General features: G+C 47.1%; 1 protein-coding gene across 3 annotated transcripts; it reads right to left on the bottom strand.

The window, feature by feature from the left end:
- Window positions 1-18,766: 18,766 nt before the first annotated feature.
- On the bottom strand, window positions 18,767-23,669 carry SPMIP9 (sperm microtubule inner protein 9). 3 transcript variants are annotated; one of them, XM_077843216.1, is made up of 4 exons: window positions 23,610-23,669; window positions 22,214-22,250; window positions 21,218-21,310; window positions 18,767-19,303 (listed from the first exon to the last, which is right to left on the bottom strand). In XM_077843216.1, exons 2-4 carry the CDS (start codon window positions 22,238-22,240, stop codon window positions 18,884-18,886), a joined length of 540 nt encoding a protein of 179 aa, XP_077699342.1. In that variant the 5' UTR covers window positions 22,241-22,250; window positions 23,610-23,669; the 3' UTR covers window positions 18,767-18,883. The 3 variants fall into 3 exon arrangements, with proteins under 3 accessions (XP_077699342.1, XP_077699343.1, XP_077699344.1); XM_077843217.1 differs by having other exon boundaries at window positions 18,767-19,306; window positions 23,610-23,630; XM_077843218.1 differs by lacking the exon at window positions 23,610-23,669 and adding an exon at window positions 23,203-23,322 and having other exon boundaries at window positions 18,767-19,306.
- Window positions 23,670-24,608: the final 939 nt, after the last annotated feature.

The following is a 24,608-nucleotide window of genomic DNA, read 5'->3' as shown; positions in this document are numbered from 1 at the left end:
ACACTTTGCCTCTCCCTCTAGCACTTTGTACTTAATATCACTCATCATTGTCAAGCCGCAGATGAGCCAGTCCTGTGCTGCAGATCAGCCTTCTTAATAGCCAAGGCCCGGGGAGCAGGTGTACACCTTCTCATCATCCCAACAAATCAAGCATAAAGCTTGGTGCCTGATGACAGCTGTGCGGTTGGATTGGGAGAACGTCCGGTATGTCTGGCACAGCTGCAGCCCTCCGGAAGTGGCTAGAGGAGGAGGGAAAGACACGTACCCATCACTGCAATAAATATTTGGCAAAAATGGAGAAAAGATGGTTGAACAATCCTAATGCTAAAAACAGAAGTCTCAAACCCTGGAAGTGTCCTAAAGGATGGGGGCTTTCTGCTTTCATTTAAACAAAAAGAAATGGCTGGGACACTTGGCACCATGTGGCTCTCTCTGCCCAGTGCAGGCCCCCTGTAGCTCTTTCCTCAGCTTCCTACGCATGCCTCCTGACACGGTGCCAGGGGAAAGAAAGCACAGGCCCATCTTCCAGGTTTCAGGTTCCACCTTCCTGGGAGGCCACAGTCTTGAAGTGAGTGCTGGTCTGGAGGTCAGGAGGATTGTGAGAACTTCACAAACGAGCTACCTACCCTGCCCTCTGCCTTCCAGTAGCAGACTGAGAAACAGACATCTGTGATTTTGAGGGGGTGGTCTTCTTGTCCATATGGTTTCTCACAGATAACTTTTCTCTAGATGCATTTACACTAAAAGCAATTACATTTCTATGAGAAAGTGGAGACAGAACAAGTTTCCAACCTAACCACGGGCCATAGAGTGACTCGGCCCTACTCCTGCATAAGTCAAAGGCTAAGCAAAAACTCTGAATGCTTTCTGGTCCACTTCTGGGGACATTCCATCTTTCCATAACTAGATTTGCAGGGCACTGCTTAAGGAGACATCCCCCTCCAGATTCTACCCATGCAACTACAGTAGCTGCCACCAGGGGGCTCGTTTTCAGCTCTTTCCCCACCAAGAAGGAAATGGTTGAGGTAGAGCTCTTTTCCCTCCTCCAAACAACACATTATGAGACACGTGTATCCACACATGACTGACATAAACATACCAGATATGATAAAATTCAACCACAGGGTGTCTCAGAATGCTTTTGCCATAAGCTGCTCTTAAATTCAAGTGGACGGGGTGCCTGGGTGACTCAGTCAGTTAAGCATCTGCCTTCAACTCAGGTCATGTTTCCAGGGTCCTGGGATCCCTGCATCGGGCTCCCTGCTCTGTAAGAAGTCTGGTTTTTCCTACCCCCTCTTATGCTTGCTCTTGCTATCTTTCTCTCTCGCAAATAAATACTTTTTTATTTTTATTTTTAAATTTTATTTATTCATGAGATACACACAGAGAGAGAGAGAGAGAGAGGCAGAGACACAGGCAGAGGGAGAAGCAGGCTCTATGCAGGGAGCCTGATGTGGGACTCGATCTCGGGTCTCCAGGGTCACACCTCAGGCCAAAGGCAGGCACTAAACCGCTGAGCCACCCAGGGATCCCAATAAATACTTTTTTAAAAGGGAAGGGAAGGGAACAAACAAAAGAAAAAAGAAGACAAGACTGGGGAAGGTAGCAGGGACAGCCCAGGGGAAGGCTTGTGGGGAAGAGGAGGAATGAGGAAGACAGCCTTCAGTAGTGGGAGTGGAAAGAATAGGTGAATTTGAGGATGATTTTTGAGGCAGAAAGGCCAGGACCCTGGAATGAACTGACCATAGGTGAAGGAGAAGCTGGCTCCCCAATTTCAGGTGCAGGAACTTGGATGGAATCCAGAAGAACAAGGATGTGGTTTGGGGACAGAAGTGCCCTTTGAAAAATGAGGAGTTTCCCAGAGTCCTAGGACTCTGTGGTAAAAAGTTAGGGCTTTATTCTGGAGAAAATGGGAAGCCATTGAAAGTGGCTGAGCTATAAAATGATGTAACAATATTTGAAGATCGCCAAGATCACTAGGATAAGTGAGGAGGAGGGTTGGCTGGAGGGAGAAGGAGCTGGAGCTGGAGAACCAGGCAGGAGGCCTTTAGGGAGAAGGAGTAAGAGGCCCCGCCCAAGCCAGGGCAGTAGCAGCCCAGAGAGCTCCCTTGGCAAGCCTTACAGACGCTGGTCCCCAACCGGCCAGAGGAGGATCCTCCTCCACTGCTCTGTGATGCTGCGTTCTGAAGGATTTCTCCAAAGGCGGGCATCAGTGTGTGGCTCCCTAGCTGCCTCGGGCTGAAATGACATGGGCTTGTAAAGAGCACTCAGAGAACATTGTTGGGATGACAGCATTTTTGGGATCAGTTCCTATCTTGCCAGCAGCAAGAATGTGGGTGGGAAGAGGAGAAAGAAAATGTGGTTTGCCGGCACAGAGCTTGGGTGCCTCCAGAAACAGCCTGGGACAATATTCACTATGCAGAAAGGTCACAAGCCTGCCCAGAGGCAGGGAGAGGGTCTGATGCTGGGAAGTAATGAAGGGGAAAGGATGTTCTGTCTCCATTTGAAGAAATACTCGGGGGATCCCTGGGTGGCTCAGCGGTTTAGTGCCTGTCTTTGGCCCAGGGTGTGATCCTGGGGCCCTGGGATCGGGTCCCACGTTGGGCTCCCGGCATGGAGCCTGTCTCTCCCTCTGCCTGTCTCTGCCTCTCTCTCTATGTCTATCATCAATAAATAAAATATTTTTTAAAATTTGAAGAAATACTCGGGGTAATGGCTAGTAAGGATGCATTCATACTATGGATATCATGCAAGAGTCAGCAGCATGAGTGGGATTATCAACTGTCTGTTAAGCAGATAAATGACAAATCTGCAAGTAGCAGAGGAGTGTGAATAGTCCAGATGCAACAGCTTCTGCATCTGTTTAAATGAAACATTTCCGCAGGCATAGAGTTTAGAAGTATCTACACCCTACACGATGCCACGCTGGTTACCTCAGGAGACTTAGAGTTGGGGGAGGGGAATGAGGAGGAGAGTATTAACTTCACTTAACTTAATTTCAGTATTGTCTGACTTCTCCCAATGAATACACTACTTTCAGGATTGATAACATTAACAAGACGAGAAAAAAGGAAACCAATAAGCCGTATTTGCGATATGTCCATTGATCTCATCTGTGTATCCTGCTCTGTCTTTAGAAAGATTTAAGAGGATCTCATTTAATTCTACTAGGACCTCTGCAACCCAGACCTTTTGATTGCTGTTTTGCGTGTGAGGAAGGAACGCAATTATTAAAATAACCGGAGAAACACAGCAGGAAACTGGTAATAATGCCCTCATCATCCCACCACCCTCTTAGCATAACAATTCCACTTCACTGAGTTCCCTTCAATCCAGAGGGCATTTAGAGGAGTGACAGGTGACAAGACCTCACCGGGCTTTGGCATCACTGTTGGCCAGGTTACTATTTACTGCTTTACAGTTTTCTTTGTGCTATTCCCTCAACTGCAAATAACACGCTGTGAAGATTCAGCTAAGAGTGATAGTTAGCACAGAACCTGATAAGTAGTAAGCACTCAGCAAATAGGTCAATGAAGTCATAACGTCAGGTTCCTGAACTCCAAAATGGCCATATTTGGGCAAGACTTATTGCGAGGACCAGATGACAGCAGTAGGGGTTAGAGGGACACGAATAGGTGCCTATGTGCAATTCTAGGATTATAAAACCAGAGGGAAAGATACAGAGAGAAGTGCTGGCTGTTACTGTTGGGCACTCAAGGAGCAGAAAGGAAGGAAACCGGGAGGTGAAGAAGGAAAGAAAAACCATCGCACAGTACAATATGCAGCATTAAAATGATTCTGCAAACATGTAGAAACTGGATATGCCTGTGACAAAGCTCTAGAGAGGCTGGCGTTTGATCGCGTGAGGATACCGTGTGATGCTGCTGTGAAAACACGGTTGTGATTAGAGCAACCAAGGAGCGTCCGTGGTTATCCGGAGGGCTCTAGGGCTGCCTGCGGGGCAGGGCGAGGGGTTCCAGTTTGCTAATTCCTGCTTTCTTCCAGGACTGTGACCCCAAGCTGCCGGTCAACAGGGCAGCCTGGGACTCTACCCTCGATGGTCCCCGCGGGGAGCCGGGGCGCAGTGTGGCCAGAGGGTTTGGAGATCAGAGATGCGTGTGGATGCGGCCCCGGATTCCCCGGGTCGGGCCCGAGCGCCCGCGCAGCCGGGAGCGGCGCCAGGAAAGGTTCGCGAGGAACCGGCCCCGGGAGGGAAGCGGAGCTCACACTGGCCACCAGGGGGCGACAAGACACCGAGGGAAGGCTCGGGTTTGGGGCCGGTTCCCGGAGCCGCGGCGGGGCACGGGCTGCGCGGGGCCGCAGGAGGTGGCGGGAGCCGCGGGCCCTCGGCGGGCGGGGGATGCTCACCTGCCCCCCCGGAGGGGCACCGGGGGTTTAAGTCCAGGGACTTCCCCCCCCACGAGTATAGTCCCGCAAACCAGGCGAGTCGTAAGTAAGTCAGCGAATGACAAGAGCTCGACCTCGCTACTCCCCAGGGAGCTGCAAGTGAAAGCCACGTCCTCCCTGCAGGGCAGAAAGATTTACCTGGGGTGCGTGTCAATGAATTTTTTGGGGAGGTATCTGTCGTAATCTGAAAGCTGCTTCTTCATCATGCAGCGATTTTACTTCTGGGATCTGTTCTACAGAAACAGTCACACAGATGGATTAACCTTAGTGGGAAAGGCAAGTAAAGGGATCGTCTCTTTAAACGTGATTTCCTCCTTGTTGCCTTGCTGCTGTAGAGGCCCAGCGGCGTCTAATGGGCACTTGCTAATTCTGAGAATCAGCGCCCCCCACTACCACCCACCCCAACCCCCTGCCAGCCTTTTTCTCGGGAATTACTGCCCTCAGGCATCTTCAGAGGGGAAAGCTTCCAAGTCTAAGTATCATTCACCTGCAGCAGCATCTCTGGGGGCACTTACTAAAATAAAATGGTTGCCCTAGAACCTACATTAAAGAAAAAAAAAAAAAAAGCTCCTAGATAATTCTAAAGCACTCTTCTTGATCTTGAAGGCAGTTTAAAAAGCTGGGTCCTCTAAAAATAATGCTGACAGTCAGGCTACGCTCCAGCCCTCTAACATAAGCACTGGGTGTCCGGCCCAGGTATTGGGAGTTTTTAAAGCTCCCAGGTGATTCCCAGGTGCAGTCAAGGCTGAGAAGCGTAGGCCTTGCCACTTGCAGTGTGGCTGCTGGACTGGGAACAATGGCAGAAATGCAGAATCAGGTTCAATCCCAGACCTGCTGGGTCAGAATCCACATTTCAAGAGGAGCCCCGAGTGATCCATATGCACATTAATATTTGCAATAGATTGTGTGTGAGGCTTTAGCTATATTTCAATCTTCCTCCTGTAGCCTCAGCTGCTGAGAGAGCGGGCTGGAACTCTGGGCTGCATCAATAAAAAGCAGTAGGGCCACAAGTAATTCTGCTAGTATCTCCCAAGCAACCCCTGTGGGGAACGGAGCTATAACCTTCCTCCAGATCGCTAAAATCTGGACCAATGCAGGTTGGGGAAAAAGCAGCCTGGAAGCAATACAAGTGCATTCAGCCAGAACTCTAGGGTGATTAAAGCTTCAAGTAAATCAACGTGAGGCATCTAGTAAAACTTAAGACTCAAGTAAGTTGTGTCTATATATTACCTTTCACTGGACCTCAAAACTGCCCCCCCCCCAATTTTCATACTGATATGACAGCACAAATCTGGCCATGTGATTTATTCCCTACTTACTATCCTCTGAAAGCTCCTGGTCTTCCTTAATTTTTTTTTTTTTTAAGATTTTACTTATTCATGAGAGACACAGACACAGGCAGAGGCTTCATTCCATGCAGGGAGCCAGATGTAGGACTTGACCCCAGGTCCCCAGGATCACACCCTGGGCCGAAGGCAGCGCTAAACTGCTGAGCCACCCAGGCTGCCCTCTCCTTAGTTTAAAAGTCAAATTCATGGGACACCTGGGTGGCTCAGTGGTTGAGCATCTGCCTTCAGCTCAGGGCATGATCCCGGGATCCAAGATCAAGTCCCACATCAAGCTCCTTGCAGGAAGCCTGCTTCTCCCGCTGCCTGTGTCTCTGTCTCTCTCTCTCTCTGTGTCTCTCATAAATAAATAAATAAAATCTTTTTTTAAAAAAAAGAACCTATGGTTTATGGCACTGTTGATTTGGGTTTGTGTTATACACACCTAAACCTGTATCCTAACTAGTCCTGGCTCTGATGAGTTTTGGCTTTTCAAAAGCTGTGCCCAGCAAATAGTCCCATTGCTCTTGCTGGAAGGTTCTTCAAATCTGACGTCAGGTGACATGCCTCCTCCTTCTTCTGCCATCATTGGGATGAAGGCTGATCAGGAGGAGAGTCAGAGATTGTAATCTTGAGATCTAATCTAGGAAGCAGGGATTTTGGAGGAGGGGAGGGTTCATGTGGATAGAGGGAGGAGAAAAGAGGTGACAAACAGAGAAGCTGAGGAGCTAGGCAGCTTGAGGGAAGACTGAGGTTCAGTCATTATTCCTGAGCTGAGCAAGCACAGGGTGATTATTCAGAATTGAGGCTTAGCTGGTCACCTGGTGCAGGGCCTCCAATGCCAAGCTCATGAATTCAACCTTCTTTCAAATTTTTATTTACTTTCAATTTTATTTATTCATTCCCGAGAGACACACACAGAGAGCAGCAGAGACACAGGCAGAGGGAGAAGCAGGCTCCCTGCAAGGAGCTCGATGTGGGACTTGATCCTGGATCCTGGGATCATGCCCTGAGCCGAAGGCAGATGCTCAACCACTGAGCCACCCAGGTGTCCCATGAATTTGACTTTTAAACTAAGGAGAGGGCAGCCTGGGTGGCTCAGTGGTTGAGCGCTGCCTTCGGCCCAGGATGTGATCCTGGGGACCCGATGTGGGACTCAATTCCGGGACCCCAGGATCACACCCTGAGCCAAAGGCAGATGCTCAACCACTGAGCCACCCAGGCATCCCAGGTTCTTTTTTTTTTTTTTTTTTTAGGTTTTATGTATTTATTTGAGAGACAGAATGAGCGAGAGTGAGCACAAGTGGGGTGAAGGGAAGAGGGAAAAGCAGATTCCCCAATGAGCAGGGAGCCCGATACAGGGCTCCATCCCAGGACCCCAGGATCATGACCTCACCCGAATGCAGATGCTTAACGATAGAGCCACCCAGGCGCCCAAACCATCGATTCTCAACCGTGGCTGGAAACTTTTAAAATATCTAATGCTCAAGCTGTACCCCAGACTGATTAAATCAGAAATTGAGGAGGAGGGGACAAGTAATAAACTTTTTTTTTTAAAGCTCCTTCAGGTGAGTCTAATGTTTGGTCAAGGTTGAGAACCTTTGGTAGTTTGTTCCTCTCCCATGGGACATTCCAGAGCTGATATGACTGCTGGGTACCACTCAGACATCCAGCCTCCTTCTCTCTTGTCTTGCCATCCACAAGGTTCATCTGGCTCACAATTTGTCTAAGCTACTAGATGGAGGAGGGGAAGACGCACACGTCACTTCTACTTACGGCCCCTCGGCTGAAACTTAGATGGCCACATTTTATGCAAGGGGAACTGGGAAATGTAGGCTTTTAGTCCAGGTGGCCATGGCCCCCTAAAGAACTTAGAGGTTCTCTTAATCCAGAAGAGAGAGTGGCTGTTGGGGGAAGTCAGCAAAACTCAAGCCAAGGAAGACTTTCCTAAAGAACAGGACTGGCATGTAATGGAATAGGCAGTGCAGGTATTCCCCGCCACCTAAGGAAGTTCACACCAGAGAGAAATGCTGCTTTAAAGTGATCAGATATTCACTCAGTCTGTCCTTCTCAATTGGCACAGCCAGTCGTGCTGGCCTTCTTCCTGTCCCATGAGTGCAGCCAGCCATGGGCTCCATCAGAGGGCCCAGTGTTTGCCACGAGTCTGTCCCCCTGCAGTCTTTGTCTCTCGGGTTAGCAAGGAGATCTGCTCTCACCACCTACCGGAGGGGCTCTTCCACTCTGTCAGGCCAAATCCTTTTCTTTTTTCTTTTCATCATGTTTATAATCTTTTTTTCCTAAGATTTTACTTGTTTATGTGAAAGAGAGCACACAAGCTGGGAGGAGAGAGAGAAGCAGACTCCCGCTGAGCACGGAGCCCCATCAGGGCTCAATCCCAGGACCCTGGGATCATGACCGGAGCTGAAGGCAGATGCTTAACTGACTGGAACCACCCAGGCGCCCCTCATCATATTTATAATCTTAAGAGCGAGACTGCTGAGATTCAAATCCTAGCTCAACTGCTTGCCGCTAGCTTGTGACTTTTCTATGCCTCTGTTTCCTCATCTATAAAACAGGGATAGTAAGAGTGCCTGCCCTCATAGGGCTGCTAAAGGCATGAGTTATCTTCTGTAAAATAGTTCATGCAAGCTATTATATTGCTTTATCAACGGTCTCTTCTTATCGATAGGGATGCTCTCTGGGGTCTTCTTACCTGATTGTTCCTGGGGTTGGGGGTGGAGGACAGCCCCCAGAGCAGTGTTTGACACTTGACATGCTTGACATGCTGTGGTGAGCACAGTGCCCACCGAATTCTTCTGCCTTGTTGCAGAATGACCTGAGGAGCGGTTACCCACACAATTAGGGCCTCAAGATGCGACTCTGCACATCAGCTCGGTGTCCTCACAGCCCCCCGGTGATTCTGATGCAGCCCCGACCATGGACTGGGGTGTGGGAGCCATTGGGTTAGATCACCCGAAAGTCTTCTCCAACTCTGCTTGGTATGACCTCACTATAGAAGTTTTTTTATTTTATTTTGTAATTTATTTATTCATGAGAGACCCAGAGAGAGAAGCAGAGACATAGGCAGAGGGCCCCCCACAGGGAACTCAGTTCAGGACTCAATCCCAGGACCCGGGATCACGCCCTGAGCCAAAGGCAGACGCTCAACCACTGAGCCACCCAGGTGCCCCGGAAGTTTTTATTTTAAAATGAACTCTTAACACAGTACATGTTTGTGGGTAAAATTTCCAACAGTGCAAAAGGAAAATATGTCTCCACCTTTGAACCCCAGTCTACCTTTCCAGGGTCAGGGTCACCCCTGTCTTCAGTTTCTTGCGTGTGTTCCTAGAAGCCTCCCAGACTTGCACAGGCATGTATGTAGGTGTCGCCTTTCGTCACAAATGAGAGATGATACACACTTGCTTTCCTTGTTTACTGGTCCAGAACGATCCTGTCACATCTATGTATAGTTGCTTGTGTTCCATGTATGGCTGCGCTGTGAGGCTAGTTGATGGACATCTGGAGTTCTTCCAGGGTTTTATTATAAATATTATAAATAATGATGCTGTGAATATACCTGTACATAGTCATTGAATATCTGTGTGACTTTATGCACTGGGACATTCCAAGGAGTAGAATTACCCAGTTAAAGAGTAAGTGCATTTTTACCTAGCAGAAAGGCTGTACTAATTTAAAAGTCCTAAAACAAGGAATGATGGTTGGATTCTCTGCCCTCCCAACGATATAGTATTAACTTCTCTTAATACTAGGTGTAAAATGACATCTCAGTGGTTTATTTGATTATGAAGTCCAGCATCTTTTCATGTGTTTAAAAGCCATATGTATTTCCTTTTTTTTTTTTTTTTTAAAGATTTATTTATTTATTTATGATAGACATAGAGAGAGAGAGAGCCAGAGACACAGGCAGAGGGATAAGCAGGCCCCATGCACCGGGAGCCCGACGTGGGATTCGATCCCGGGTCTCCAGGATCGCGCCCTGGGCCAAAGGCAGGCGCCAAACCGCTGCGCCACCCAGGGATCCCTGTATTTCCTTTTTTGTGACCTTTGCACATCCTTGCCCATTTTTCTGTTCCCCTCCCCCACCACCCTTTACTTCAAAGCTTCTCAACTGTTCTCTGTTCTCAGTGCTCCCATTTCTTCTGTCTCAATCTCTCCTGCCAGGCTTCTTCCCCCAGCCCCACCCCAGGCTCCTTGCCAGGGTGTCAACAACCTTTCTGCATCCGGCAGGAATCCTCAGTGCTCTCACCTGCTGGCCCTGAAGCAGCAACTGACCCCACCGATCCTACGATGACTCCTTCCTCCCTGACACCTCTCTTCACCTGGTTTCCAGAACATCACATTCCCCTGGTTATCTTCCCACCTAACAGCTCCTCCCCATCTCCCTGACTTCTCAACTATGACCTGCCCCAGACGTCAGGCCTTGGACCACTTCCTCACCTTGGCACTGGCGTCAGGTCTCCTGGTTTTCGATACCACCCATAAGCTGTTGACTGCCAAGTTCTGATCTCCAGCTGGTCTTGACCTCTCCTGTGTAGCCAACTGCCTCTTCAAATCTGCACTTGGATGTTCTAGAGGCATTTTGGATTTTATATTGCCTGATTCAAACTGATCCCCTCCAAAACCCATTTCAATTGTCATCAGTCTCCAATTCAAAGAAAAGCAGCTCACCTTTCCCCTTTGCACAAGCCCAAAACATGGAGTCATCTTGACGCCTTTCTTTCTCTCCCGTGCCCCCCAGCCAATCTCTTAATAAATTCCACTGGCTGTCCCTTCAAAGACATCCCAAAGCCAGCCACTTACTCTTTCCATGGCTGATGCTTTGGTCCCGGTCACCAGCATCTCCTGCCTGGATTCTCCTAATCCATTTCTCTGCCTCTGCCTTTGTCCCTCTGAGACTTTTTGTAATCCAGTGGCCAAGATCTTTCTTTAAAAATTGGGAAAAATTTAGGGGGGCACCTGGGTGGCTCAGTTGGTTAAGCATCTGACTTTGGCTCAGGTCATGATCCCAGGGTCCTGGGATAGAGTCCCTCAGCAGGGAGTCTGCCTCTCACTCTCCTTCTGTCCTTCCTCCTCCCCCCATGTGTGCTCTCTTTCTGTCACTCTCTGAAATAAGTAAGTAAAATCTTTAAAAAAAAAACAAAAACAAAAACAAAAATTGGGTTATGTCATCTCTTTGCTCATTACCTGCCAGTGGCTCCCATCTCATGTGAAAGAACACTAAGAGCCTTTGCACCCGCTCACCCATCTGTAGACAATTGTGCTGGACCCTGTGACTTCCCTGACCTCACTGTGCTGCCCTGACAGCCTCCCAGGCCTGACCCTTCAGGGTCTTTCCTGGTCATTTGGCCCCACTCATCACCGTGAGAATATCTCTCTCCCCCTCGGGGCTTTGCTCAAATATCACCTTCACAGTGAGACCTGCTCTGATGAACCACTTAACCTATGCCCCTCAGCCCAGCTGTCTTGTCCTCCACGCCTGCTCTCCTTTCCTCCCTATCACTCATTACTTTCCAACCCATTATATACTTTCCTGATTTAGTTTATTGTCATTTTCCCCAACTGGTATGGAATCTCCACATCTGAATATTATTTTTATTTGTTTATTTATTTCTTGCTAGGTTCCCAGCACTTAGAACTCTGTCAGGCACACATGTGTTAAACAAATATTTGCTAAAAGCACAAATAATTGAATTTAAAAAGGAATTTTTTCCTTGCATTGTTGGTCTTTTTCTTCTTGGTATACAAGGGACTCAGATGCTTTTGTCATTTGTATTGCAAATATTTTCTCAGTTTGTTCTTTGCCTTTTGATTTTGAGTATTTTGATTTTGTGTAGTTTTTTCCATGCAGAAATTTTTATTATTATGTAGGCAATGTATTATTATTTTTTTTAATTTATAGTTTCCAGATATTAGGTCATACTTAGAGAAGCTCCCTTTCCTATGGGGAATATATAGATAGATAGATGATAGATAGATAGATAGATAGATAGATAGACAGATAGATATACACACACATACATATAAACACACACACACACATATATATATATATGGTGATAAAATATACACCTAACATAAAAGGTACATTTCACCCATTTTTTTAAAAAAGATTTTATTTATTTATTCATGAAAGACACAGAGAAAGAGGCAGAGGGAGAAGCAGGTACCTCACGGGAGCCTGATGTGGGACTCAATCTCAGGACCCCAGGATCACAACCTGAGCTGAAGGCAGACGCTCAACCACAGAGCCACCCAGGTACCTAATTTCACCCATTTTTAAGTGTATAGTTCAGTGGCAGTAAGTACAATCACACTGTTGTGCCTCCCATCCCCTCTCCTCCTAGCCGTGGGCAGCCAACATTCTACCCTCTGCCTCTGCAGGTTTGGCTACTCTAGGTACCTCATAGAAGCAAAATATATATTTAATGTTTGGAAATAAATGAACACATTCCGGCATGGTGCTTGGTCCAAACATTCTTGAGATATTTCAATATGCACACCTGCTCTGATCTTCCTCCAGCCCTCACGCCCACCACTCCCACACCCACTCCAGTTATGTTTATCACCAGCAGAGATTTACTAGTCTGCCCAGAGACTTCCAAGAATTCCGCATCCTCCTCTGCTGCTTCTCAAAGTGTGACCCACATAGCACCAGCGACCCAACCTTCACATGACCTGGATAAAAATACAGATTTTTGGAGTTTGCTTCAGACCTGGTGACCCTCCATCCAGACCTGGTGGAACTGAGGAATCAGCATTTTACCGAAGTGCTCAAATACAAGGCACTCTTTCAGAGCTAAGGATCAGTGGTGAATGGCTGCTTGATCTAGAAAAGGCACCCCCTGAAAACAAGTGGGGGTCTGCATCCCCACTCAGCCTTTAGCTACTGGTCCCCTCTGTGAAATGGGAGTAAGATTTCCTATGTCACTGAGATGAAATGAGATTGAAGGGAGATACCATCTGTGGCTGTGTTTTGTAAACTCAGAAAAATATACACATGTAAGGGCTGTTAGCATTATCTTGGAGCCTCCCAATCCTGTTTCTGCAGCATCAGAATCAGGGCTCCTCCCCAGGCCAAGGAATGACAAAAACATCCCTTCAGGTTGACTTCATGCTGGGGGTGGGGCACGGTACTGGGCCAGGCAAATCTCCAAGCAAGGGCAGCAAAACAGGTGTCAGCTCCTTGTCTTTTATGTTAATAGTTGAAAGGGGCACTTTATTAACCTGAAAAAAAAATTTTTTTTAGTTCACTCATGTTTGTACCTTGTGAAAGGAACGTAATTACTCTCTTTTTATAGATGATAAAACTGAAGGGGTTTTTTGGTTTGGTTTGGTTTGGTTTGGTTTGGTTTTTAAAGATTTGTTTATTTATTCATGAGAGACACAGAGAGAGAGGCAGAGACACAGGCAGAGGGAGAAGCAGGCTCCATGCAGGAAGCCCAATGTGGGACTCGATCCCAGGACCCCAGGGTCATGCCCTGAGCCAAGGTACCCCCAAAAGTGAAGGCTTTTATGGAAGTGAGATTTCATGGAAGAAAGAAGCCTAACTCCAAATCCTGTTACCTTTGACCAAATTGCCTGAGCCCTCAGTTTCCGCAGCTATCAAAGAGGGTTGACAGCTGTATTAAGTGATGCTTATAGTAGGTTTGTAATAGGGTAAGATCTGTGCTGTGCCTGACATGGGCTGGCACACCCAGTGGCACTATGTGCTTTCTCGCTTATGTTGAGGTACTTCAGGGGGCTCTAAAAAATGCAAGAGGAATAAAGACGGCCGGGATGGCTGCTGGTGTGCAGCCGTGTTCTGCCCCAGGAGTAAACTGAACCAGGACCTGGGAATCTTCTTCTGCGAATATTAGAATGTTGCTGAGCAAAGCAGGTTTCTCCTGAATCTATTAATTAAACACAGCTATTGCACTAGGGCCAAAGTAGGGACTGGGAAATGTATGAGGGTGGCCCAAAGCCAGTGTGGAGTTCCCACAGTCCTGCTGTCTTCCCAAAGACAACTCCATCTGGTAAAGAGTAGAATTCAGTGGGCAAAGCCATCCTGAGGAATGTCAATCAGGCAACTTCACCTGACATCACCAGGTACTGAGAGCTTCCTTGGCTGAAGGTGGATTCACAACCCTGCAGGGAGCCTGAAGCTTCTAGAGGCAAGAGCCAGGAGAGCTGCTGCAGAAAGTGCCCGGAGGTCAGGCCTGGGGCCACTTCATTGCTGGGCTTCCCATTGGAAAGCCCTTCCTCCTTCCTACCCCCTACATTCCTTCAATATTTATTGAGCCTCTACTGTATGCCAGGTTCCAGGAGCAACAAAAATAAATAAAACACTCTCGGAGATAAATAAAACCGTAATAATTCTAAAGACCAATAAAAATACAAATTAAAAAGTTCTAGCAATGATTGAGCTTCTCTGCTGGGCCCTAGGTGTTTGGCCTTACAGCACCCCTCTGAGAGACGTGGGAACTCACAGGACTTGGGAACTCTCGCAGGAAAGGCAAACTGTTAGGGACAGGGGATTGTCAAGACAGGCTTTTCCAAGGAGACAATAACTCAGCATGGGGGTGGAGGGGGTGTTTCTAGCAGACAGAAAGAAACAGCAAGTGCACAGGCACAGAGGTGGGCAGTGTGCGCCTGGGGAAGGCGGGGACCCGGGGTGGGAAGGGTCGTGTGCAGGTGGAGGGCCACGGAGCCAGGTTAGGCAGGAGATGAGGAATAATGACCTGTGCCTTCAGATCGCTGGGGGGGTGGGGGGGGGTGGGGAGGGGGATATGGGGAGGACCTGCAGGAGGTGCTCCTGAGTGCCTGCGGTGGGGACAGCAACGGCCCAGTCGGAAAGAGATTGCTGAGGGGGGCTCTCTGGACTTCAGCGGTCTTGCCCAGACACAGCTCAGGGTCACCATGAAGCCTCCCCGTGGGACTGTGTGGCCAGCGTCTCAAGTGTGGCGTGTTGGGGTCTTCAGTCATCCTGGTCACTGGAGCCAGTCCCTCCCTATGCTCTCCTGCCCTCACCCAGCGGCCCAGAACCCCGGTCTGCCCATGACCCCTCCCAGGGAGCCCTAGGGCATGTCTCTGTGGTCCATTTCAGATCTTAAGCACAGGGAGTCACAGCCCTCATGAGTCTGATGGGGGTTATGACCTCCTGAACACCTCAGACTTAGAATCCAGAGGGAGCTCTGCATCTGTCCATCTTGGTTGAGTGATTGTTCCCCCAATGGGTGGTTAATCCAGGAAACTTGGACATTAGGGAGCAAGACAGCTATCATACTGAAGGGCTTTCCATCATTTGTTTAGAATAAAAATGGCATGCAACCATTCTAAAAATGACTGGGCCATTGGGGCTAGAATCAGATAAATCTAGGATTCAAATTCTGGCTTTACCATGTGTGCCTCCCGAGTGTCACTTAACTTCCCTGAACCTCTGTTTCTTCACCGTTATGTGAGGACAAAATAATGTGTGTGATGTGTGCAGCACAGAGCCTGCTCCCTAAAGGGTGGCTATTGTTAGGAATGTTTTCACCTAACCTAAATCATTTTGTGGAAATAACATGTGTTAAAACTGTCTAGGGGCTCCTTGATCAGCAGGGAGTCTCCGTCTCCCTTCCCTCCCTACCTCCCTCCCCTTCTCCCTTCCCTCCCTCCTTCCTTTCCCCTTCCCTCCCTTCCTTTCCCTCCTTTCCTACCTTCCTTCGTGTTTTTCTTTCTTGCTGAAAGATGCAATGATAACAAGGATATTATGAATTAGATATGCTTACAAATGGCTAGCAGTAGTCTAAAGGGGTGCATCTTTCTTTTTTTTCTCCCTTCCTTCCCTTCCCTCCCTTCCTCATTTCCTCCTGTTTTTAATGTCTATGATGGGAAATTTCAAATGCACACAAAAGTGGAGAGAATAGGACAATGGACTTCTGAGCATCCATCATCAGCTACAGCTTTTATTTTGTCACTGATCTTGTTTTACTTATTCCCTTGTTCTTATAAAACTGCTTTGTTACAGCATTTTTTAAAAAAGATTTTATTTATTTAATTGAGAGAGAGAACACACAACCAGGGAGGAGGGGCAGAAGGCAAGGGAGAAGGAGACTCCCTGCTGATCAAGGAGCCCCCTCCCACCTTTCAGGGTTTGATCCCAGGTCTCTGGGATCATGATCTGAGCCCAAGGCATATGCTCAACCGCTCAACGGACTGAGCTACCCAGGTGCCCTCGTTATAGAATTTTAAAGTAAACTTCAAAAAAATAAATAAATAAATAAACTCTTCTGTAAATATTTCAAAATGAAATCTCTCTAACATAACCACAATGCGACCATGGCACCTAACACATGATTCCTTAATATTAAAGATACACCTGTTTAGAAAGCAGCTTGGTAATACACACTGAGAATATATCCATACACTTTGACACAGTAATTTCGTTTCTTTTTCTACCTAATTCCAGAAAAAAAGATTATTTTGTAGAGAAAAATACATAACTGGAAACAACTTGAATGTCTAACATTAGTAATTATGGTATGTTCGTGCAAGGATATTTATAAAGTTTTAAGGTTGAGAAGCAATGCTTATAGTTAGTACAATGAAGACCAAACAGGATTTAAAATTATGTATTCAGTAATGAGATTTGTAAAAATGTCTATAAAAGGTCTCTCTGAACACTGACTTTATCTCAGATGCTGTGCAAATTTACTCAGAAGGTAGGAGTTAATTAATTAATTAATGCCTCTTACAGGTGAGCACATTGCTGTTCAGAGACATGAAATAACTTTCCAGAATACCCTTCAGCTGCACAGAGTAAACTCAGAGGTGAATTGAGATTTGTCTGGCTCAACAGCCCAAGGATCTAACCATTATCTGCCGCCCTGGGCATCAAAATGTTAACAGTAGTTGTCACTGACTGAACAGTGGGATTAGAGGTGATTTCTTTTTCTCCTTCACACCTTTCTTCACTTGCAACATTTTCTACTGAAGGTATTAATTTTATGTTAGAAAAAAATATGTTCAGATTACATATTTAAAATTGTATATTTAAAAGTTAAGACCGAACATGTTTGGAACATGTGCTAGATAATGGGCTAACTTGGGCAATGTGCATAAAAACTCCTATAAGTTGATAAGGAAAAAGATAATTCAGGACAAAAGATGTGACTCGGAAGCCCAATGGCTAATGATATAAAACAGATCCTGTATCTCACTAGTGGCCAAGTAATTGCAAATTAAAGGCATGATGAGATACCATTTACTATTCATTAGATTGGCAAAAATAAAAAAGATTGCTAATATCCATACGCTGGTGAGGAGATGGGAATAAGGGGCTGGGAGGAAGGGGACCGTTCTGGTGATATCTGTTAACACCATACACCCCACCCCCCCAGCACAAACCCAGCACTTGTGAGACTCTGTCTTACAGGAAAAATAAAAGCATCATTTGTAAGGATATATGTTCAGGAATTGTTATTGCTGCATAATTTGTAGGAAGCGAATTGGAAAAGCATGACTGCCCCCCAATAAGGAAGCAGTTTAATAAATCAAGATCCATCAATTCAATAGAATATCGGGCAGCCATTAAAAATAACTAGACCCATAAATAATGACTTGAGAGAAAAGGAAGACGCAGAGTATTGTGTAGACCCTCATTACTCAGGTATGGTCTCCTGTCTAGCACCGCACACCTGAGAGCTTGTTGCAAATGCAGAATCTTGCCCTCACCCAAGGCCAACCAACTCCCAATTTCCATTTTAACAAGATCCCCTAGGGAAGCACTGATGTATAAGGTGATTCCAATGGGAAAGCCTTCTCATGTGTTGTGGCAAAAATGGATAGTCATCCATCCAAATAATCCTCTCCTTCTATTCTAACTTCTCATTTTTTGCTGGACATATGGCCACCCAGGATATAGGTAGATCTCCCAGCCTGCCTTGCAGTTTGATGGGACCATGAGCTGAACTCTGGCCAAGAGGACAGGATTGGAAGTGAAGAATATCATTTCTGCCTTGTGGCCCTAAAAGGGAATACACCTGTATTTCTCTGGGTATTTCTCACTTTCTGCTAACAGGAAAATGTCAATACCTGAACGAGTCACTGTCTTAGCTTGGGGGCTACCATTACAAAATATCAGGGGCCAGGGGGCTTCAGCAACAGAAATTTATTTTCCCATACTTCTGGAGGCTGGAAGTCTGAGATCAAAGTCTGACAGAGGTGGTCTCTAGAGCGGCTTCTCTTCCTGGTTTGCAGATGCCTGCCTTCCCTGCTATGTCTGTCCTCTCATGGCTTTTCCTTAGAGTGTGTGTGTGTCTGTGTGTGTGCGTGTATGCTGAGAGAGAGAGAGAGAGAGAGAGAGAGAGCTCTCTTCCTCTTCCTCTTTTCCGAAGGCTGCCAATCTCAGGGTCACACTCTTATGACTTCATTTGACCTTAATTACTTCCTAAAGGCCCTATCTCCAAATACAGTTACATGAGAGGTTAGGGCTTCTACCTATGAATTTGGAGAGGGACACAATTTAGTCTACAGCAGCCACCTTCGACCCAGAGATGGGGGCCACAGCAGTGATGCGCCGCCCTGCTCATTGGCCTCCCTTTGAACTCTTAGACCGGGGAGAAGCTAGTATGTTGTTCAAGCCACGGCTCTTCAGCTCTTTGTTCGGTGGCTTCCCTGGCTTCCTCACCGCTCACACAGGGATATGTTTACAAAAGCTCCACTGACCAAGAAGGAAAGTATAAAATGATGCCCTGGAAATGGTTGCACTGATCATTAAGGGGTGGGGGCCGTGAGCAAACTAAGCATGAGGGAAAGTGACCCAGCAGCATTTTACAATCACACTCAACGTGTAGACAACTACAGGAAGCATGATTTTTCCCACTTTGTAAGAAAATGTTTAAAACAGCAAGAACCTTTTCAGCACGGCTCTTCGTTGTAATGAGATGTTACCCAAATTCCAGGCTCCGTGCACCAGCTTTCCCTTCCCCCTCCTTCTGCAAGTGGTGCCACGGCGGGGATGCCGTCCCAGGGCTGGCCAGCGAACAAGGTGACACCTTTGCAGGGTTTTATTTTCAGTTCTCCCAGGGCCACGGGGGTGGGGGTGGTTAGGGGGCTTCCTTGGGAGAGGGAGGATTGCCACGGCACCCCCGAAGGGGCTCCTGCCCATCCTACTGGTAAAATGGCATCAAGGGGCCCCATCGGTTCAAGATGGGGAACCTGACTTTGTGGTGATAAGGACAGAGACAGCCAGGCAGTAGAAAGTAGCCTTTGCCCACGTCCGCCGCAGGCTGGCGCTCAGGCTCCAGGAGGCATGGAAAGCCGGTGCTCTGGCGGCCCCGGTTGGGATCACCTTGGGCCAGGTACAGGGGGTGGCAAGCGGGGTACACGGAACGGCAGATACTGGTGAACCTGCATTCGTCCTCTGCTGCGGTCCCAGGGTCCTGCGGGGGGAAGAAGCCGGGCTGCCCCAGGTCTCTGGCGGTCATGTGGAGTGTTCTGAAGGCGGGGTACCCATCCTCTAGCTTGGGCTTGGAGCTGGGGATGGGCCTATACAATTCTTTGTCCCGGAGTTGGGCATCCAGCTTCACCTGCTGTGAAATAAATCACATGCATGGAGGGCTGAGAGAGGTGAGAGGTGAAGCTTCCTTGGCCTCATCCGAGACAGAGCACACTTCTCTTTATTTAAAAAAAAAAAATTAGGGGATCCCTGGGTGGCTCAGCGGTTTTAGCACCTGCCTTTGGCCCAGAGCGTGATCCTGGAGTCCCGGGATCGAGACCCACGTCTGGCTCCTGGCATGGAGCCCGCTTCTCCCTCTGCCTGTGTCTCTGCCTCTCTCTCTCTCTGTCTTTCATGAATAAATAAATAAATAAATAAAGTCTTTAAATAAATAAATAAAAAAAAATTTAATTGGTTTTCGAATGGTGATATATATACTATGACCCAGGGAAATACTGAAATAATAGAAAAGGGTTTCTAGTGAAAAAGAAGTCTCTTTCTCAACCCTCCTCCACACTCCCCAGTTTGTACACAAATGATGCGTGTTATAATCTCGCTCTGCATTTTGTTTCCACTAAATAATATATTCCAGGAATTGTTCCATGTTTGTAGAGATTTTCTTCTTATTTTCAATGGAGTTATCTGGAGATAGAAAAGGATTTTTTGAACGAGGCTTAAGAAGAACACCTGATAAAGGGAAAGATGGCAACAGCTGACTATGTTAAAGTGAAAATTTCCATTCACGGAAAGAGTGTTGCCACATGTATAACTGACAAATGGAACATGTCCAGAATATTTAAAGAACTCCTACAAATTAAGAAGAAAAAGACAAGCATCCCAATTAAAAAAAAAATGTGCAAAAGACATGATATCTCACAGAACAATAAATATCCGTAAGCATACAAAAAGATGCTGAACCTCATTAATAAGCAGTGAAATGAGAATTATGAGCACAAGAAAAATATTATTTCAAACCCACCAAATGAGTCAAAATTGGAAAGGCTTTTAATACCGAGTTGGCAGCAAGGTTGGAGAACTACAGAACAGGCTGCCTCTACTGCATCGACACAGCCACTTTGACAAATAGGGATGTTCCCTGTGACAGACAATTGCCCTTCCTGGGGCGGTGGACTCCTGAGCCTTGGGCTGTGCAACCTGCCTGTGGCATGGGGCAGTGGGAGCAGCAGCAAGAAAGCAAAAACTCTGATGTCCAACAGGAGAGGGGACAAATGTATGGTGGCACATTCATGCAATGTGATACTACACAGCAGAAAATGAATAATGTATTATGTGTAATATAATGTTCAGCAAAAATTAAAAGTCACAGAAAAGTACAAATAGTATGATCCAGTATATAATAGAGCTCAAAGGCAAACTTCAATATTTGTTTAAAGAGATACATACATACAGATTTAAGTGATTTTTTTAAGACACACAAGGGAATGATTAATGCAAAAGTCAGTATAGTGGCTACCTCTGGAGGTGGGAAAAGGGAGGGGCCACAGCAGCTCTAGAGGACTTCTTTTTTTTTTTTAAGATTTTATTTATTTATTCATGAGAGACACAGAGAGAGGGGGGGGCAGAGACACAGGCGGAGGGAGAAGCAGGCTCCATGCAGGAGCCCAACGTAGGACTCGATCCTGGGATTCCTGGATCATGCCCTGAGCCAAAGGCAGACACCCAACTGCTGAGCCACCCAGGGGTGCCCTCTAGGGGACTTCTAATGTGCTGTTTTCAGCTGGCTGATAATGGGTATACTAGTGTTTGTTTTGTCAACGTTATTTAAACTGTGAATGTATATTATTTACCTCTCATGTGCATGACTTAGCGTTGATGTACATTTTAAAACCTATACCCAAAGCATACCCATAAAAGACTTCTTTAGATCTCCTGGCAACAGATATTGTTCTAAATCAGTGCCCCCAATATCCACACATAATAAAAATGAAGTAAAGATAATTTCAGTGGGCCACTGAACAGAAGATAAGATTGGGTGACTTCTTACCTCTTGTGGTGTGACCCTGGAGTATTTGTCCTTCCCGTAGGGTTGATAGTCAACCATGTAGGAGCTTTGGTATATGTCTAAATCCACAGGGGCCTGCAGGACAAGGGAGAGTATAAGATAGGAGATCCCATCCTGCTATTCTTCCACTCAAAGGCATTCAACGGCTTCTCATTGTCTATAGGACCAAGACCGAGTTTTGGGACTGGCATTCGGAGCCTTTATCATCTGGCTTCTACTGACCTTTACCATCTTGCCCTGCTTGGCTCCCCTCCATGCCTTCTGTTCTCCAACCTCACTACTTTCCACTTTTCACAGGTGCACATGTTCTTATCTCCTGCTGGAAATGCTAGTTGTATTCCTCAAGGCCTGGCAAACTCCTACATAGCCTCCAAAACCCGGATGGAATTTCTCCCCCAAAACAGCTATCCCACACTTTTATTCCTTACCACCGCCCAAATTAAACTCTTTCTCCTCTGCTTTTGTAGTACATTTAGCATCTCTCATTACAGCACTTACTATGGTAATTGTAATTGATTAAATGAAGTATACTAGATTAGGACCTAATCTTTTTCATCTCTGCAGCCTCAAAGCCTAGCATGGAGCCTGACACACTGAGGGTGCTAATAAATGCATGCTGAATACATAAATGAACTCCCAGAAAGTTGTAAATCCTTACTTTCCTCTGCCTATTTTTTAAAAAATATTTTATTTATTTATTCATGAGAAACACACACAGAGAGAGGCAGAAACATAAGCAGAGGCAGAAGCAAGCTCCATGCAGGGAGCCCAATGTGGGACTCGATCCAGGGGCCTCCAGGATCATGCCCTGAGCCAAAGGCAGATGCTTAACGGCTGAGCCACCCCGGCATCCCTCCTCACACACATACACACCATTCCAGAATGACGACCAGAAGGAGCCCCAAGATGCCAGGGCCTGTTTGCTAAAGATGCTCAATGTTGAGGTGGTCACAGGGGACAGAAATCCACAATACTCACCTGTCTGGGGTACACCACACCTGCCATAGCAGATAACCTAGACACAGACAAGTTGGTTAGCCCTGCTTCTGCCACAGGTCTCTTATCAGGAAAGAGATGGAAAACTGCCATCATCCCCAAAGCTGTGCCACCAAGCACAACCACCCCAATCCTCCTAGCGCCACCCTGCACATTACACAGTCATCCAAGGGTTAATGGCAGCAGCAAGGATAAATGGGCAGGTGGACAGGGGTCCTGGGACAAAGGGGCAGAAGGCCCAGCAGGAATCAGAGCTGATGAGAGCATCAGATTCACCTCTCAAGCAGGGCAGTTAGTGTGCTGGTAAAATCTTTCACAACCACTTTTTTTTTTTTTTTTTTTTTTTTTTTAGGAAAATGAATAAACACTGGTTGATAGCATTTACCAGTTCCTGAGGTGTAAATGCTCTGACCATGGCCCATTTCAAGCCATCAGCATAATGTCACTAATGCCCAGTCACAAAGATAAACACAGAACGGGCTCCCAGAGCCAGGATGGTCCCACCAAATCAGGGCTCTGGTCTGGCCTGAGGAAGCAGGCTGCAGACCCAGGACTTAGAGGCACCCTGCCTGATTCAGAAACACAAATCATGTTTTCTAGCAGGGATTGGGGATAACCAGGTTGAAGAAAGTTGCAGGGCTCTGCATTCCCAGTTGAGCAATAGCAGCAGATAGGTCCAATCCTGCCCCTCGCTGCCCCCAGCCCTGAAGTCCTAGTGGGGAGCCTTATAGCTGGACACATGGGAGCAATCTGAGCTCATCCTATCCAGTGTGCACAGACCCCTAGGTTCTTGATGGGTACTCTGCTTCTGTCCCGCGGAACAGGTCCCTGAGCCTCACTCCATTCAGTGGGCTATGGCTCAGCACGGTGGTTTTGCCAGACCTCAAATAGTCCCCGTGTCCCATTATTTTTGTGCACAAACAGCTCCTTTCCTGGGGCTGGGGGCCAGCTTCAGTGCAAACAGCACCTACCACTCCTTCTCTCGGGGGGACGACGATGCTCCTGCCCCTGCAACTCCAGGTGCCCCTGCTGCATGAAGAGCGCTGCCACTGTGTCCCACTGCCACACCTGTCTTTGAGATGAACCCCCACCTATGTAATGCAGGTTGCTTTGGTCATAGTCCCTGGTCATTGTGATGGGTGATTGGCTAACCTCTTGGGTGTCAATTCCTCTGTTCCTGGCTCACCCTCCCACGGCAAGCCGCTGGTGTTCCAGAAGGCCTGATCCCATGTGAACTCTGACAGCAGCATTAGAAGGTACCGGGGAGACCCCGGCTACCCAATACTCTACAGAATCAGTCTTTTCCAGGAGAGGGAGGTAAACAGAACCCCACATGGCTTTTGACATCAGATCGTGTGCGAATCCATCCACTGCATACCATGGCCCCTCCAGGGTGCTGTTGCCTGAAAAGCTGGCTTGTCCCTCCTCCGTCAAAATTTCACCCTCTTTCACACCTTTAGGCTGGCTGTGATCCAAAAAAGAAAAAATAAGCATTGTTGAGAATATGGAGAAGTTGGATCCTTCGTGTGTTGCTGGTGGGAATGGAAATTAGTGCAGCACTATGGTAGACAGTATGGTGGTTCCTCAAAAACTTACATATTAACATAGAATTACCATACGATCTTGCAATTCCTCCTTTGAGTGTGTGACCCAAAGAATTGAAAGAAGGGTCTCGGGCAGCCCGGGTGGCTCAGCGATTTAGCGCCGCCTTCAGCCCAGGGCCTGATCCTGGAGACCTGGGATCAAGTCCCACATCGGGTTCCCTGCATGGAGCCTGCTTCTCCCTCTGCCTCTTTTTGTCTCTGTGTCTCTGTGTCTCTCTCTTTAAAAAAAAGATTTTATTTATTTATTCATCACACACACACACACACACACACAGAGGCAGAGACACAGGCAGAGGGCGAAGCAGGCTCCATGCAGGGAGCCCAACGTGGGACTCGATTCTGGGTCTCCAGAATCAGGCCCTGGGCTGAAGGTGGCACTAAACCACTGAGCCACCCGGGCTGCCCTGTTTTATGTATTTAAGACAATAAAAATTATTCATTCTCTTTAAGGGTCACCTCTTCCAGGAAGCTCTCCTTGTCTCTCACTAGATGCCACTAGATTCTTTTCGTTTATCCAACCAATATTTACTGAGCACTGTTTGGTGTCAGGCACTGTTCTGAACTGTGCAGATGCAACAAGTGAACAAAATAGATGGGAACCCCCTCGATTGCACAGAGTTTACATTCTGATGAGAGCAAAACACAGAGTAAACAAAATAATAATTGCTTAACTGCTCCTTTAGATCCAGCAAATTAAAAAAAATGAAGTGTGAGAGAATTAATGAGTGGCACTTCAGGGGGATCTGAGAAGGCCTCTCGGAGACAGTGGCATT

The sequence above is a fragment of the Canis aureus genome, chromosome 12, assembly GCF_053574225.1.
Source record: "Canis aureus isolate CA01 chromosome 12, VMU_Caureus_v.1.0, whole genome shotgun sequence".
Taxonomy (NCBI): Eukaryota; Metazoa; Chordata; class Mammalia; order Carnivora; family Canidae; genus Canis; species Canis aureus.
The sequence above is the reverse complement of the archived record's forward strand: the minus strand, read 5'-3'. Positions and strand labels throughout refer to the sequence as shown.

Excerpts from the sequence above, each read along its gene's own strand:
- SPMIP9 (XM_077843217.1), bottom strand. The coding sequence starts at position 22,240 with ATGGCAGGTGTGGTGTACCCCAGACAG. Across the intron at positions 21,311-22,213 it reads GTGTGGTGTACCCCAGACAG|GCCCCTGTGGATTTAGACAT; the intron begins GTGAGTATTGTG and ends CTTGTCCTGCAG. Across the intron at positions 19,307-21,217 it reads CCAGGGTCACACCACAAGAG|CAGGTGAAGCTGGATGCCCA; the intron begins GTAAGAAGTCAC and ends TTTATTTCACAG.